This window comes from Schistocerca serialis, chromosome 2, assembly GCF_023864345.2.
Source record: "Schistocerca serialis cubense isolate TAMUIC-IGC-003099 chromosome 2, iqSchSeri2.2, whole genome shotgun sequence".
Lineage (NCBI taxonomy): Eukaryota > Metazoa > Arthropoda > Insecta > Orthoptera > Acrididae > Schistocerca > Schistocerca serialis.
The window spans coordinates 1,145,999,436-1,146,013,147 of NC_064639.1; the positions used below are offsets into that span (position 1 = coordinate 1,145,999,436).

The following is a 13,712-nucleotide window of genomic DNA, read 5'->3' on the forward strand; positions in this document are numbered from 1 at the left end:
TGTGTGTGATATTGCATACAGCGTACCTACTTATTTTATTTGCCCCACACCAATTCAAGGGAATGTTTCCATAAATTGTGTACAATATTTTCGTCCCACAAACTCATACTTTATTGGAATAGATTACTGTTTTGGAAGGTCCTAAAGTTTTTACGAATTTGTACATATACACGCTGCCAAAGCTTTACTTACAAAACAGCCATCAGATGCACGCTGCGATTCGAAGAATAAACACCAATTTTTGCAACGAGAGTTTATCTCTTGTATGTTTCCTCTATATTCAGATCTACCTCGTCATTCACGTATAAACATTTTACGTCACTCAGTTCAATGAAGAAGGTTCACAGATTCCTGTTTACATTCTTTTAAAGACGTATCACGTACAGAAAATTTCAGTTCCTCATAACTTTAGCCTGAGGATTGCGAAGAAAATTAACACAGTGAGAAGCAAACATCTTTCAACTTTTGATGGTCTGAAAGCAGCCGTGTTTGGGGAACAAATTACAGTATTCGGCTCACTTGCTATTGCAACACACAAATTCTTGCTACGGAGGCGTGCTGAAAAGTATTGCCTCCGAATTTTTCATTCCGTTCTCTATACCGGCTGATGTATTACGTGTCAGGCATATTACTCGGTCGAATTTCCCGCTTTGATGGCGCAAGTTCCAACCCTCTGATGCTAGAGGGCTTTGAACTGCAGCATGCAACATGGCGGACTGAAATGTAACTATGTCGGTCCATAGTGCTGTAATCGAGTTTCTGACCTCCAAAAATGTGCCTCCCATTGAAATTCATAGAAGTATGAAAGACCGCACACAAGTGCGGCGACATCTGCAACAGTCCGTCGCTTTGTGTTGACTGTCATCGATGTTACTCCGTACAGTCCCGAATTGGACCCTTCCGACATTCATCTGATTCCAAAACTTAAAGAACACCTTCGAGGACTACACTTCGACGGTGATGAACTTGTGCAAGCAGAAGCGAGGTTGTAGTTCCGTCAGTAAAGTCCAACAAACATCCTTTAGAGTCGATATTAACATTTGGTCTCTCATGGGGGAAGTGGGTTCGTGACCAGAGCAACTGTGTTGAGAAATAAATATGTGTAGATGAATATTAAAGATGCAGCATGTTAAAAAACTGATTTATTTAAAGAGCGGTAAGAATTTTCATATAAAACATTCGGAGGCAGTAGTTTCCAGCACGCCATCTTACTTTGGGTTTCTCGGCCAGACGTGTTCCTCTACCATCAGTAGCTTGCTAATTTACTGAAATTTTAGTTACTGGTGGTCAGGATTTATAGCTTATTTGAATCTACTTGCTGTAATGGCTGTCGTCACGAAATGCTATTTCATTGTTTTGTTAGAGCGTTTTGAAGTCTTAAGAGTAACGAATGCCAGCAGGGTTGGAGCTGAGGAGCATCCAGTGGCCATTTCCGCAGACAACATGCACAGGCGTCACCTCTGCCGTAGGCGTTACGGTAGCGATACAATGAGGACAGTGGTCAGAGTGGGACGTTTGATCGGAGCTACAGTATAGCACTGTGCAAACGGCAGCAAACGAAAACAAGAGTAGACTATGAGTGACGAACACGAAATTGTGTCATGTGACATGTTGAGGCAAAGGGGCGATGCAGTCCTCAAGAGTCAACATGAACTATCAGAGATCGTCTTTCACCGATTTTACTATAGTAACTCGCATCTCGCGAAAGTGGCGAAACGAAATACTTGGATAATAAAACTTAAATATTCGCCACAGATATGGATCAAACAACAAATCTCTTCATGCATTTCTTATGACAATTCTGTTACAATTAATTGATATGTAAAAGTTTTGAACAACAATTTCCGGCTTGTTGTGGAGCCAGTAATATTTTAGGGTGGCACGAAAGTAGCCGAAATTCTAATGATGAAGTTTAGGGCGGGTGAAAGGGGCTTATTCGGGATTGATCTGGGAAACATTATTTCATTCCGTCCTTGGATGCGATGAAGTTAATTGATAATCAAGACGGACTGTGAAAAGTTAGGAATTATGCCAATATATGAGTGACTTTTGTGAAACATTTACAACTGGAGTAATGGTAGTTGAAGTCACTAAAATTTGTACTGTTTATTAAGTTCAGAAGGAAAATACATCTGACTGCCTGGACTGAAGATCAATAACTTATCATTGTTCAAGATAACTTCACCGCAGTACACTAATTAAGCTGTCGACCACATGAAAGTCAAATTGCCTTCAGCTGAAAAGCTCTACATCCACATGGGAAAATGAAATGGCACTTATTAAAGTTTATGTAAACACCATGAGCTGCACTTGATATGTTTATTTGGCAAACCAGTATCAGTGTTTATAATCCATCGTCAGCGGCGTGTTATGTATCTCTGTAACAACGATGTGCGTGCCAGTTGCAAATTCTTTAGGATGTACACTTGGTGTGCATCTATAATGCAAACAACCATGTGGATACCTAGAACGCAGTTAGTTGGTCTCTAGGTAGCCATATGGTGGTTTGGTTTTTATATGCACTTCAAGCTGAACATCCTAGTAATTTACAACTGACGCGTATGTACGTTGTAAATGTACCACAATATGCCAAACACGCAATAAACTGCTCTCATCATGGGTTGTATACCTGAATACCGGTTTGGAAAATAAACATTTTAAGTGCAGGTCATAATGCGGAGCACCAAACGTCCAAGATTTTTAAATGAAGTGATACGTATGTCGCCGACACAAAATCAATGCCAGCTCGGGATTTATTACACATCTACATCAGCACCTAAATACATACATTGAAAATCACTCTGACGTGATAAAAAAGCATGTTAGGTTTACTCCCGTTCGCATCACGTATGGAGGATGGGAATAATTACTGCATAAGTGCCTCTGTGTATAGTGTAATTAGTCTAATTTTGCCTTCACTGTCCCAAACGGTGTGGTACATAGGCGGCTCAAGGATATCTATAGATTGGTCTCTTACTATTGGTTCTTCAAATTATATAAGTAGACTTTCGTGGGATAATTGGCATCTGTCTTCAAGATTCCACCAATCCAGGATTTTTCAATATTTCTGTGGTCCTCTCTTCTGAGCCAAAGAAATGTGTGATCATTCGGAACACCATTCTTTGTATATGCTTAACAGCACCTTTGAATCCTCTATGGTACTGGTACACATGTTGGGCAATGTTCTAAGACTTGTACGTAAATATTACTTCCAAACAGCAGCTAAATATCCGAAATGTCTGTCAGAGAAATATTTTTCCGTGGCGCCACTACAGGCCAGAGGTAAAGTGATAAGGCCGCCTTACGACATACTACGGTCACATCATGTACATGTCCCTCCTGAGAGGAGAGAGATGTAATAGCACTGCTCACGTTTTTAATAGCACTGCGCCTGTTTGCTGATGGTTCTGTGATGTATGGGAAGATGTCGTCGTGGAGTAAAGGAGAATTCAAGATGACCTAGGCAAAATTTCTGGTTGCTGTGATGAATGGCAGTTAACTCTAAGTAAAGAGAAAATTAAGTTAATGCAGGTAAGTAGGAAAAACAACCCATAACGTTTCGAATACAGCATTACTAGCGTGCTGCTCGACTCAGTCATGTCGTTGAAATAAATAAATGGGCGTAATGTTACAAAGCGATACGAAATTGTACGAGCATCTGAGAACTTACTCTTTTCTTTGGTCCTCAGTCTTGTGATTCATTTGATGCTTTTATGCAGCCCGAAACGATCTCCTCTCCTGCACCAAATTCTTCGTTTCAGAGTAACGTTTGCAACGTGCGTCCTCAAGTACTTCCTGGATATATTCCAATCTCTGTCTTCCTCTACAGTTTTTGCCCTCCACAGCTCCCTTTAGAACCATCATTTCTTAAGAGATGTCCTATCATGCTGTCTCTTCTTCTTGTCAGTGTTTTCACATATTTCTTTCCATTTCTCCGATTCTGCGCAGAACCTCCTCATTCGTTACCTTATCAGTCCACCTAATTTTCAACATTCGTCTGTATCACCATATTTCAAATGCTTCGCTTCTCTTCTGTTCCGGTTTTCCCTCAGTCTATGTTTCACTACCATACAGAGCTGTGTTCAAAACGTATATTCTCAGAAATTTCTTCCTCAAATTACGGCCAATGTTTAGTTGACTTCTCTGGGCCAGGAATCCCGTTTTTTGCCAGTGCTAATCGGCTTTTGATGTCCTCCTTGCTCCGTCCGCCATTGGTTATTTTGCTGCCTAGGTAGCAGAATTCCTTAACTTCATATACTTCGTGACCATCAATCCTCGTGTTATAAGTGTCTCGCTGTTCTCATTTCTACTAGTTCTCATTACTTTCGTCTTTCTTTGATTTACTCTCAGTCCATATCCTGTATTCATTAGATTGTTCATTCCATTTATCAGACATGTAACTGTTCTCCACTTCCACTCAGGATAGTAATGTCATCAGCGAATCATATCATTGGTATCCTCTGACTTTGAATTTTAATTCCGCTCTTGAACGTTTCTTTTTTTCCGCAGTTGCTTCTTCGATGTATAATTTTAACGGTAGGGGCGAAAGACTATGTTTCTGCCTTACACCCTTTTTACCCTGAACACTTCGTTCTTGGTTATCCACTCTTATTGTCCTCTTTTGGTTCTTATACATATTATATTTACCCGTCTTTCCTTATAGCTTATCCCTATTTTTCTCAGAATTTCGAACATCTTTCACCACTTGACACTGTCGAACCCTTTTTCCAGGTCGACAAATCCTATGAACGTGTCTTGTCTTTTGTTTAGTCTTGCTTCCATTATGAACCGCAACGTCAGAACTGACTCTCTGTTACCATTACCATTCTTGAAGCCACACTGATCGTCATCTAACCATCATCTCTTTTCATATTCATCCTTCTGTATATTATTATTGTCAGCAGCGTGAATGCATTCGATGTTAAGCTCATTGTGCAATAATTCTCGCACATGTCGGCTCTTGCAATCTTCGGATTTGTGTGGATGATGCTTTTCCGAAAGTCAGATGATATATCGTTAGACTTATAAATTCTACGCACCAAGGTGAATAGCCTTTTTTAATTGCTTCTTCCATTGATTTTAGAAGTTCTAACGGAATGTTATCTATACCTTCTTCCCTATTCGATCGTTAAGTCTTCCAAAGCTGTTTTAAATTCTGATTCTAATACTGGATCGACTATCTCTTCTAAATCAACTCGTGTTTCTTCTTTTATGACACCAGACAATTGTTCCCCGTCATAGAAGCCTTCAGTGTACTCTTGCCACCGGCCCGCTCTCTCCTCTGCATTTACCAGTGGAGTTTCCACTGCTCTCTTAATGTTATACCACCCTTGCTTTTCATTTCACGGAATGTTATTTCGACTTTTCTGTATGTTGAGTCAGTCCTTGTGACAATCATTTTCACTGCAGCCATTTCTGCTTAGTTTTCTGCCCTTCCTATTTATTTCATTTCTAAGTGACTTTTATTTCTGTATTCCTTAATTTCCCTGAACATTTCTTTCATCGATTAGTCAAAGTATTTCTTCTGTTGTAGTTGGATTCTTCGCAGTTACTTTTTTTGTACCTACACTGGTGAATAAAATTAAAGCAACGAACTACAATGTCCTCATCGTGAGTCTAATTGAAGATATGATCATACAAACTGTCAACAGATGTTCGTACGATCGTGTCCTACACGGAAGGTGACATCTGGTCAACGGACAACCATGAAAACGATGACGTCAGGGCACCTAGCAAACGGATAGTCCCACATTCACAATCGCTGTGTACACAGTCAGAGGCTCTCTGCGGTGGAGGGCCATGGGAAGAATGGAAGCAAAACAGTGGCAAAGTGATGCGACCAGGTGACTTAATGTGAGTCGTTCTGTCGTTTTTCGACTGTGGCGACAGTTTAAACAGATCGAAACTGTATCCCGAAGACCAGTGCGGGGCCGAACACGTGTAACACCAGGAAGAGGGAATCTTATTTGGCTGTAAGGGCGCGACGGTACCGCCTTAGTACTGCACAGCAACTGGCATCTGACCTCGCAGCATCCACTGGGCATGTTCTGTAGAGACAATTGGCGTACAGAAGGCTGCTGTATGTGTTCCTCTGACACGCCTTCACAGGAGGGGACGTCTAGACTGGAGCGGTGAACATGCCACCTGGACGGTCGAAAAGTGGGCCAATGTTCTTCTACATCCACATCCATACTCCGCAAGCCACCTGGCGGTGTGTGGCGGAGGGTACCTTGAGTACCTCTATCGGTTCTCCCTTCTATTCCAGTCTCGTATTGTTCGTGGAAAGAAGGATTGTCGGTATGCTTCTGTGTGGGCTCTAATCTCTCTGATTTTATCCTCATGGTCTCTTCGCGAGATATACGTACGAGGGAGCAATATACTGCTTGACTCTTTGGTGAAGGTACGTTCTCGAAACTTTGACAAAAGCCCGTACCGAGCTACTGAGCGTCTCTCCTGCAGAGTCTTCCACTGGAGTCTATCTATCATCTCCGTAAGGCTTTCGCGATTACTAAATGATCCTGTAACGAAGCGCGCTGCTCTCCCTTGGATATTCTCTATCTCTTCTATCAACCCTATCTGGTACGGATCCCACACCGCTGAGCAGTATTCAAGCAGTGGGTGAACAAGCGTACTGTAACCTACTTCCTTTGTTTTCGGATTGCATTTCCTTAGGATTCTTCCAATGAATCTCAATCTGGCATCTGCTTGCCCAACGATCAACTTTATATGATCATTCCATTTTAAATCACTCCTAATGCGTACTCCCAGATAATTTATGGAATTAACTGCTTCCAGTTGCTGACCTGCTGTATCGTAGCTAAATGATAAGGGATCTTTCTTTCTATGTATTCGCAGCACATTACACTTGTCTACATTGAGATTCAATTGCCATTCCCTGCACCATGCGTCAATTCGCTGCAGATCCTCCTGCATTTCAGTACAATTTTCCATTGTTACAACCTCTCGATACACCACAGCATCATCTGCAAAAAGCCTCAGTGAACTTCCGATGTCGTCCACCAGGTCATTTATGTATATTGTGAATAGCAACAGTCCTACGACACTCCCCTGCGGCACACCTGAAATCACTCTTACTTCGGAAGACCTCTCTCCATTGAGAATGACATGCTGCGTTCTGTTATCTAGGAACTCTTCAATCCAATCACAAAATTGGTATGATAGTCCATATGCTCTTACTTTGTTCATTAAACGACTGTGGGGGACTGTATCGAACACGTTGAGTCTCGTTCTTTCCACAGATGAGTCCCGATTTGGTCTGGACAGTGATTCTCGACAGATTCGCATCTGGAGGGAACGTGTACACGATTTCGGGACCCAACCATTGTGGACGGACACTAAGATCGAGGTTGATCCCCAATGGCGTGTTCAGGGACCATACTGACCATTCGAACACCTCTTCATGAAATTATATGGTTAAATGGGCAAGGTTTAACTATTGTCATGTATCGTGACGAGACCTTGTGACCTCAAGTGCGGTTGTTGTGAGGTGCTGTGGGCCGAGACTTCGTATTCCTGGACGACAGTGCTCGACCTCAAAGAGCACAGGTGGTCGATGTTTTCCTGGAAACGGAAGGTACTGCACGCACGGCGTGGCCTGCTCGCTCTCTCGATTGGAATCCCACGGAACACGTCTAGGATGCGGGTTGCATCACGTCAGCATCCACTCTGCAAGACTTGCGAGCAGCGCTGCAGGCAGACTGGGCGTTATTGCGTCAACATGAGATTGATGACAAAATTCACAACACGCCCCGTCGTTTGTCAGGCGTATGTTACTGCCAGAGGTTGTCACACCCAACAACTGAGCGCATTAAGCAGTTGTCGGAATGTGTGTACAAATCCGTCAAGTTGTAAAAAACGAAGAACATTTTTATGTACCGTTATGCACGGTGTAGTTGTTTACGTTCTGTATTCTTTATATTGTCTCTACTTTACTGTCACTTTTTGTGGCAAAATAAACGTAGCCTTGCAGAGTTTCAGTTTCTTGTTTTAATTTTTGTTTCCAACTTATGTGATTGACAATTTTAGAGATGTGCATTAGTGAGATGATGATGGTTGCTTTGTGGGGCGCTCAACTGCGCTTTCATCAGCGCCCGTGCAAATTCCCAATCTGTACACAGTGCAGTCTTGTCACTTTCACGAAGGATGATAGAATGATGAATACAACACAAACACCCAGTCCCTGGGCAGTGAAAATCGCCAGCCCTGCTGGGAATCGAACCTGGAAACCCGTGATATCATCCCTAACCGCTATACCACGAGCTGCATTCCTCTTCAACTAAACCGTTATAGCAGTACCTACAGCCCCAGAGAACTTTAAGCGTGGCTCGTCATTTCTTAATGCAATCTTGTCCCACTTCTTTGCTCATTGGTTTTTCTGACTAATCTCTTCAGTCTACTATTCGTCACTACTAAATTGTGATCTGAGTCTCTATCTGCTCCTGGGTACGCCTTACAATCTAGTATCTGATTTCTTTGCATGACATAATGCAATCTGACTGAAATCTTCCTACATTTCCGGGCATTTTTGAAATATATCTCCTCCTCTTCCGATAGTTGAATATAGTATTCGGTATTACCAGTTGAAATTTATTGCAGGACTCAGTTGATCTTTCTCCCCTCCCATTCTTAGTACTATCACTATATTCTCTCATAATACTTTCTTGTATTCCTTCCTCTACAGTCGTATTCCAGTCCAGCGTGACTATCAGATTTTGTTCTCCCTTTACGTAATGAATCAGCTTGGTATAACAACGTGTGTACCTGAACTGCTATTGTCGGGGTTGGTTTGCCGTTGATTCTGCTGACAACAACCCTATCACTGAACTGATCACAATAACACACTCTCTGTCATACCTTCCTGTTCATAACGAGTCCTACTCATGTTATACCGTTTCCGCTGCTGTTGATACTACCCTATACTCAACTGACCAGAAATAATTGTCTTCCTTCCACTTCACTTCTCTGATCTCCACTATATATACAGGGTTATTACAAATGATTGAAGCGATTTCACAGCTCTACAATAACTTTATTATTTGAGATATTTTCAGAATGCCTTGCACACACACACAAAAACTCAAAAAGTTATTTTAGGCATTCACAAATGTTCGATATGTGCCCCTTTAGTGATTTGGCAGACATAAAGCCGATAATGAAGTTCCTCCCACACTCAGCGCAGCATGTCCCCATCAATGAATTCGAAAGCATCGTTGATGCGAGCTCGCAGTTCTGGCACGTTTCTTGGTACAGGAGTTTTAAACACTGAATCTTTCACATAACCCCACAGAAAGAAATCGCATGGGGTTAAGTCGGGAGAGCGTGGAGGCCATGACATGAATTGCTGATCATGATCTCCACCACGACCGATCCATCGGTTTTCCAATCTCATGTTTAAGAAATGCCGAACATAATGATGGAAGTGCGGTGGAGCACCATCCTGTTGAAAGATGAAGTCGGCGCTGTCGGTCTCCAGTTGTGGCATGCGCCAATTTTCCAGCATGTCTAGATACACGTGTCCTGTAACGTTTTTTTCGCAGAAGAAAAACGGGCCGTAAACTTTAAACCGTGAGGCATCCAGAAGCTTTAAACTGCGCATACCATGGCCAAATGGAGTTAGCAGTTGGTGGATCTTTGTTGAACCTCGTCCTGAAGTGTCGTTGCACTGTTATGACTGACTGATGTGAGTGCATTTCAAGCACGACATACGCTTTCTCGGCTCCTGTCGCCATTTTGTCGCACTGCGCTCTCGAGCGCTCTGGCGGCAGAAACCTGAAGTGCGGCTTCAGCCGAAAGAAACTTTATGAATTTTTCTACGTATCTGTAGTGTGTCGTGACCATATGTCAATGAATGGAGCTACAGTGAATTTATGAAATCGCTTCAAGCATTTGTAATAGCCCTGTAGATTGAGAGCATTTCCCTTTTCAGATTTTCTAGCTTCCCTACCACGTTCAAATTTCTGACTTTTAAAGCCGCGACGCGTGGAACGCTAGCCTTAAAGTGGATAAACGTTATGTATGTTTAATGTAGTGCGGAACCGCGCAACTGCTACGGTCGCAGGTTCGAATCCTGCCTCGGGCATGGGTGTGTGTGATGTCCTTAGGTTAGTTAGGTTTAAGTAGTTCTAAGTTCTAGGGGACTGATGACCTAAGATGTTAAGTCCCATAGTGCTCAGAGCCATTTGTTTAATGTAGTGCTTTTCATTGGCTTCTGCATCCTCATGCTGTTGATCACTGCTCATTGTTCTACCTTTGTGGGACAGTTTCCCGCCCCAGTGGCAAGTGAGTGCCCTGAACCCCTGTCCGCTCTTCCGCCCCCCTTAACAGCGCAGTTGGCAGAAGGAGGTAGAGTTATTATGCCGGAAGTCTTCGGCCGCCGTTGCCGACTATTTTTATTCAAAATTTAAGCGGTGGCGGCGTTCGAAACCGAGATCGAGGTCGTTTTGATGAGTAATCAAAGACACTACCTTTAGACCACAGCGGGAATACTTTTGGGAAACTGTGGTTCAGCTGTAAAGGAGACCACATATAGGGCACTAGCGCCGCCAGTTCTTCTTCATCGCTACCTCGGAGATACCGTGTGCCGTCGCTCGCGCGCCAACTGTAGCACCACGTTCGAACTCACTTAAATCTTGATAACCTGTCACTGTAGCGGCAGTAACCGATTTAACAACTGTGCCAGACACTTGTTGTCTTACATAGGCGTTGCCGACCGCAGTGCTGTATCGTGCCTGTTTGCGTATCTCTCTATTTGAATACGCGTGTCTACGCCAGTTTCTTTGGCGCTTCAGTTTAGAATGGAGCATCATGGATAACAGTTAGATTATTAGAATAAAGGTAAACATTCAGAGTCTCGTCAGACAACCCACCATCACTGTGTTGCAGCGCCGACGACAGCGGCGGCGCCGCCTCCGGAGGCTGAGGAGGCGGCCGTGGCGGCCGTGTCTCTGGACGCTGAGGCGCCGGCAGCGGCCAACCGCAGCCAGTCCGCCGTCTGCACCGTGGCCGGCGTCGAGTACGAGCACGGGCAGCAGGTAGGCCGACACTCTAGTGCAGGGCTCTCCAAACTTTTCAGTCCGCGGGCCACATTGACTCCTCCACGAAGTCAAAAGGGCCAAGATCTACCTAGTGGGATTAAAGCACCCTAGCACTCCACGATCACCGTAATGTAAGGCTAAAGGAAACATGAAATCGCAAAAATCTAAGGTTGTCGCAATAGCTAGCACTGAAACGAACTACGATTTTTATTTAATTACATAATTTTGATTGGTGGACGCACCTGACCGAAATTCTGGCGTATTTTATTCTGGCGAATTTCACTGACAATAAAGTGTATCACTGCACATTCTTCACGAAAGCGTCCTGCAAAGTTAACGAAATCTTAAAATCATTGCTAGCAACACTATTACTGCAAGACGTAACAGAGGTAGAGTATGTCAACGCATTGTTATTTCAAGCGGCGCAACAATAACTTTAGTTATGTAGTCTTGTAGCGAGTAGCAGAGCCAGAGCATATATTTGATAGTTCTGTTGCGTGATTGTGTCGATGTTGCGAGTGTCTCACGAGTTTTTTTAGTGTTTTATGCGCTGTACTAGTAGGTGAGACGACGAAGTGTGCGACAATTCAAAATCTGAATTCGAAGAGACAAGGAAAATCTGAAAATCTAAATACGTATAGCATGACTTGAGTATTTTTTTCACTGTATTTTTAGTGGAACTACAGTGTAATTGTATTTAATTTAGTAATTAAAGTACCTTAAAAATAAATTCATTGCATTTTGTTTAGGCAGACTACTCCCTAGTTTTATTAGTACTAAATAGCATAATTTTATTTTCAGGTTACAATCTTTTGTGAAGTTCTGTACAAATATGGAAAAGAAACGAAAAGTTGACAGTAAATGTAGAATTTTTAAAGAGCAATGGGGATGTCAATATTTCGTGGTGGAGTCAAGCAACAAACCAATGTGTATTATTTGCAATGAAACAATATCAGTCTTCAAAGAATACAATATAAAACGTCATTATGAGACAAAGCATTCTCGAATTACACCAAGTTTACAGAATGGGAACGATTAGAAATGTATGAGTCTCTGAAACACATCTATCGTATTGTTCGCGATAGGCCTCAAAACTCAATTGTCGGCAGTACAGGTACCACCTCAAATATTTGGCGGGCCGGATACCGGGGATGTCCGGCCAGATAACCCGGGCCGGTTTGCCAACGGTTTCGGTCCGCGGGCCATAGTTTGGAGACCCCTGGTCTAGTGCATTGCGCTACGACACTTGACAACGAACTCTCTTTTACTTACTGTTATTACCCGTATTTTGCCAACGGCCTTGCCGCAGTGATAACACCAGTTCCCGTCAGATCACCGAAGTTAAGCGCTGTCGGGCTAGGCTAGCACTTGGATGGGTAACCATCCGGTCTGTCGAGTTGGCAAGCGGGCTGCACTCAGCTCTCGTGCGGCAAAACTGAGGAGCTACACTACTGGTCATTAAAATTGCTACACCAAGAATAAATGCAGATGATAAACGGGTATTCATTGACCAAATATACTATACTAGAACTAGCATGTCATTACATTTTCACGCAATTTGGGTGCATAGATCCTGAGAAATCAGTACCCAGAACAACCACCTCTGGCCGTAATAACGGCCTTGATACGCCCGCGAATTGAGTCAAACAGAGCTTGGATGGCGTGTACAGGTGCAGCTGCCAATGCAACTTCAACACGATACCACAGTTCATCAAGAGTAGTGACTGGCGTGTTGTGACGAGCCAGTTGCTCGGCCACCATTGACCAGACGTTTTCAATTGGTGAGAGATCTGGAGAATGTGCTGGCCCGGGCAGCAGTTGAACATTTTCTGTATCCGGAAAGGCCCGTACAGGGCCTGCAACATGCGGTCGTCCATTATCCTGCTGCAATGTAGGGTTTCGCAGGGATCGAATGGAGGGTAGAGCCACGGGTCGTAACACATCTGAAATGTAACGTCCACTGTTCAAAGTTCCGTCAGTGCGAACAAGAGGTGACCGAGACGTGTAACCAATGGCACCCCATACCATCACGCCGGTTGATACGCCAGAATGGCGATGACCAATGCACGCTTCCAATGTGCGTTCACCGCGATGTGGCCAAACACGGATGCGACCAAAATGATGTTGTAAACAGAACCCGGATTCATCCGAAAAAAAATGACGTTTTGCCATTCGTGCACCCAGGTTCGTCGTTGAGTGCACCATCGCGAGCGCTCCTGTTTGTGATGCAGCGTCAAGAGTAACCGCAGCCATGGTCTCCGAGCTGATTGTCCATGCTGATGCAAACGTCGTCGAACTGTTCGTACAGATGGTTGTTGTCTTGGAAACGTCCCCAACTGTTGACTCAGGGATCGAGACGTGGCTGCATGATCCGTTACAGCCATGCGGATAAGATGCCTGTCATCTCGACTGGTAGTGATACGAGGCCGTTGGGATCCAGCACGGCGTTCCGTATTACCCTCCTGAACCCACCGATTCCATATCGTGCTAACAGTCATTGGATCTCGACCAACGAAACCAGCAATGTCGCTATACGATAAACCGCAATCGCGATAGTCGACAATCCGACCTTTATCAAAGTACGCATTTCTCCTCCTTACACGAGGCATCACAACAACGTTTCTCCAGGAAACGCCGGTCAACAGCTGTTTGTGTGTG

The 13,712-nt window shown here is 43.7% G+C and overlaps 1 protein-coding gene across 1 annotated transcript in view; it reads left to right on the plus strand.

The window, feature by feature from the left end:
- The window catches only part of LOC126458607 (uncharacterized), a 799,633-nt gene that overhangs the window by 369,892 nt on the left and 416,029 nt on the right, over positions 1-13,712 (plus strand). Inside the window, exon 2 of the mRNA XM_050095765.1 lies at positions 10,903-11,051. Within this exon, the coding sequence (XP_049951722.1) occupies positions 10,903-11,051 (149 nt within the window). The remainder of the gene's footprint in view (positions 1-10,902; positions 11,052-13,712) is intronic.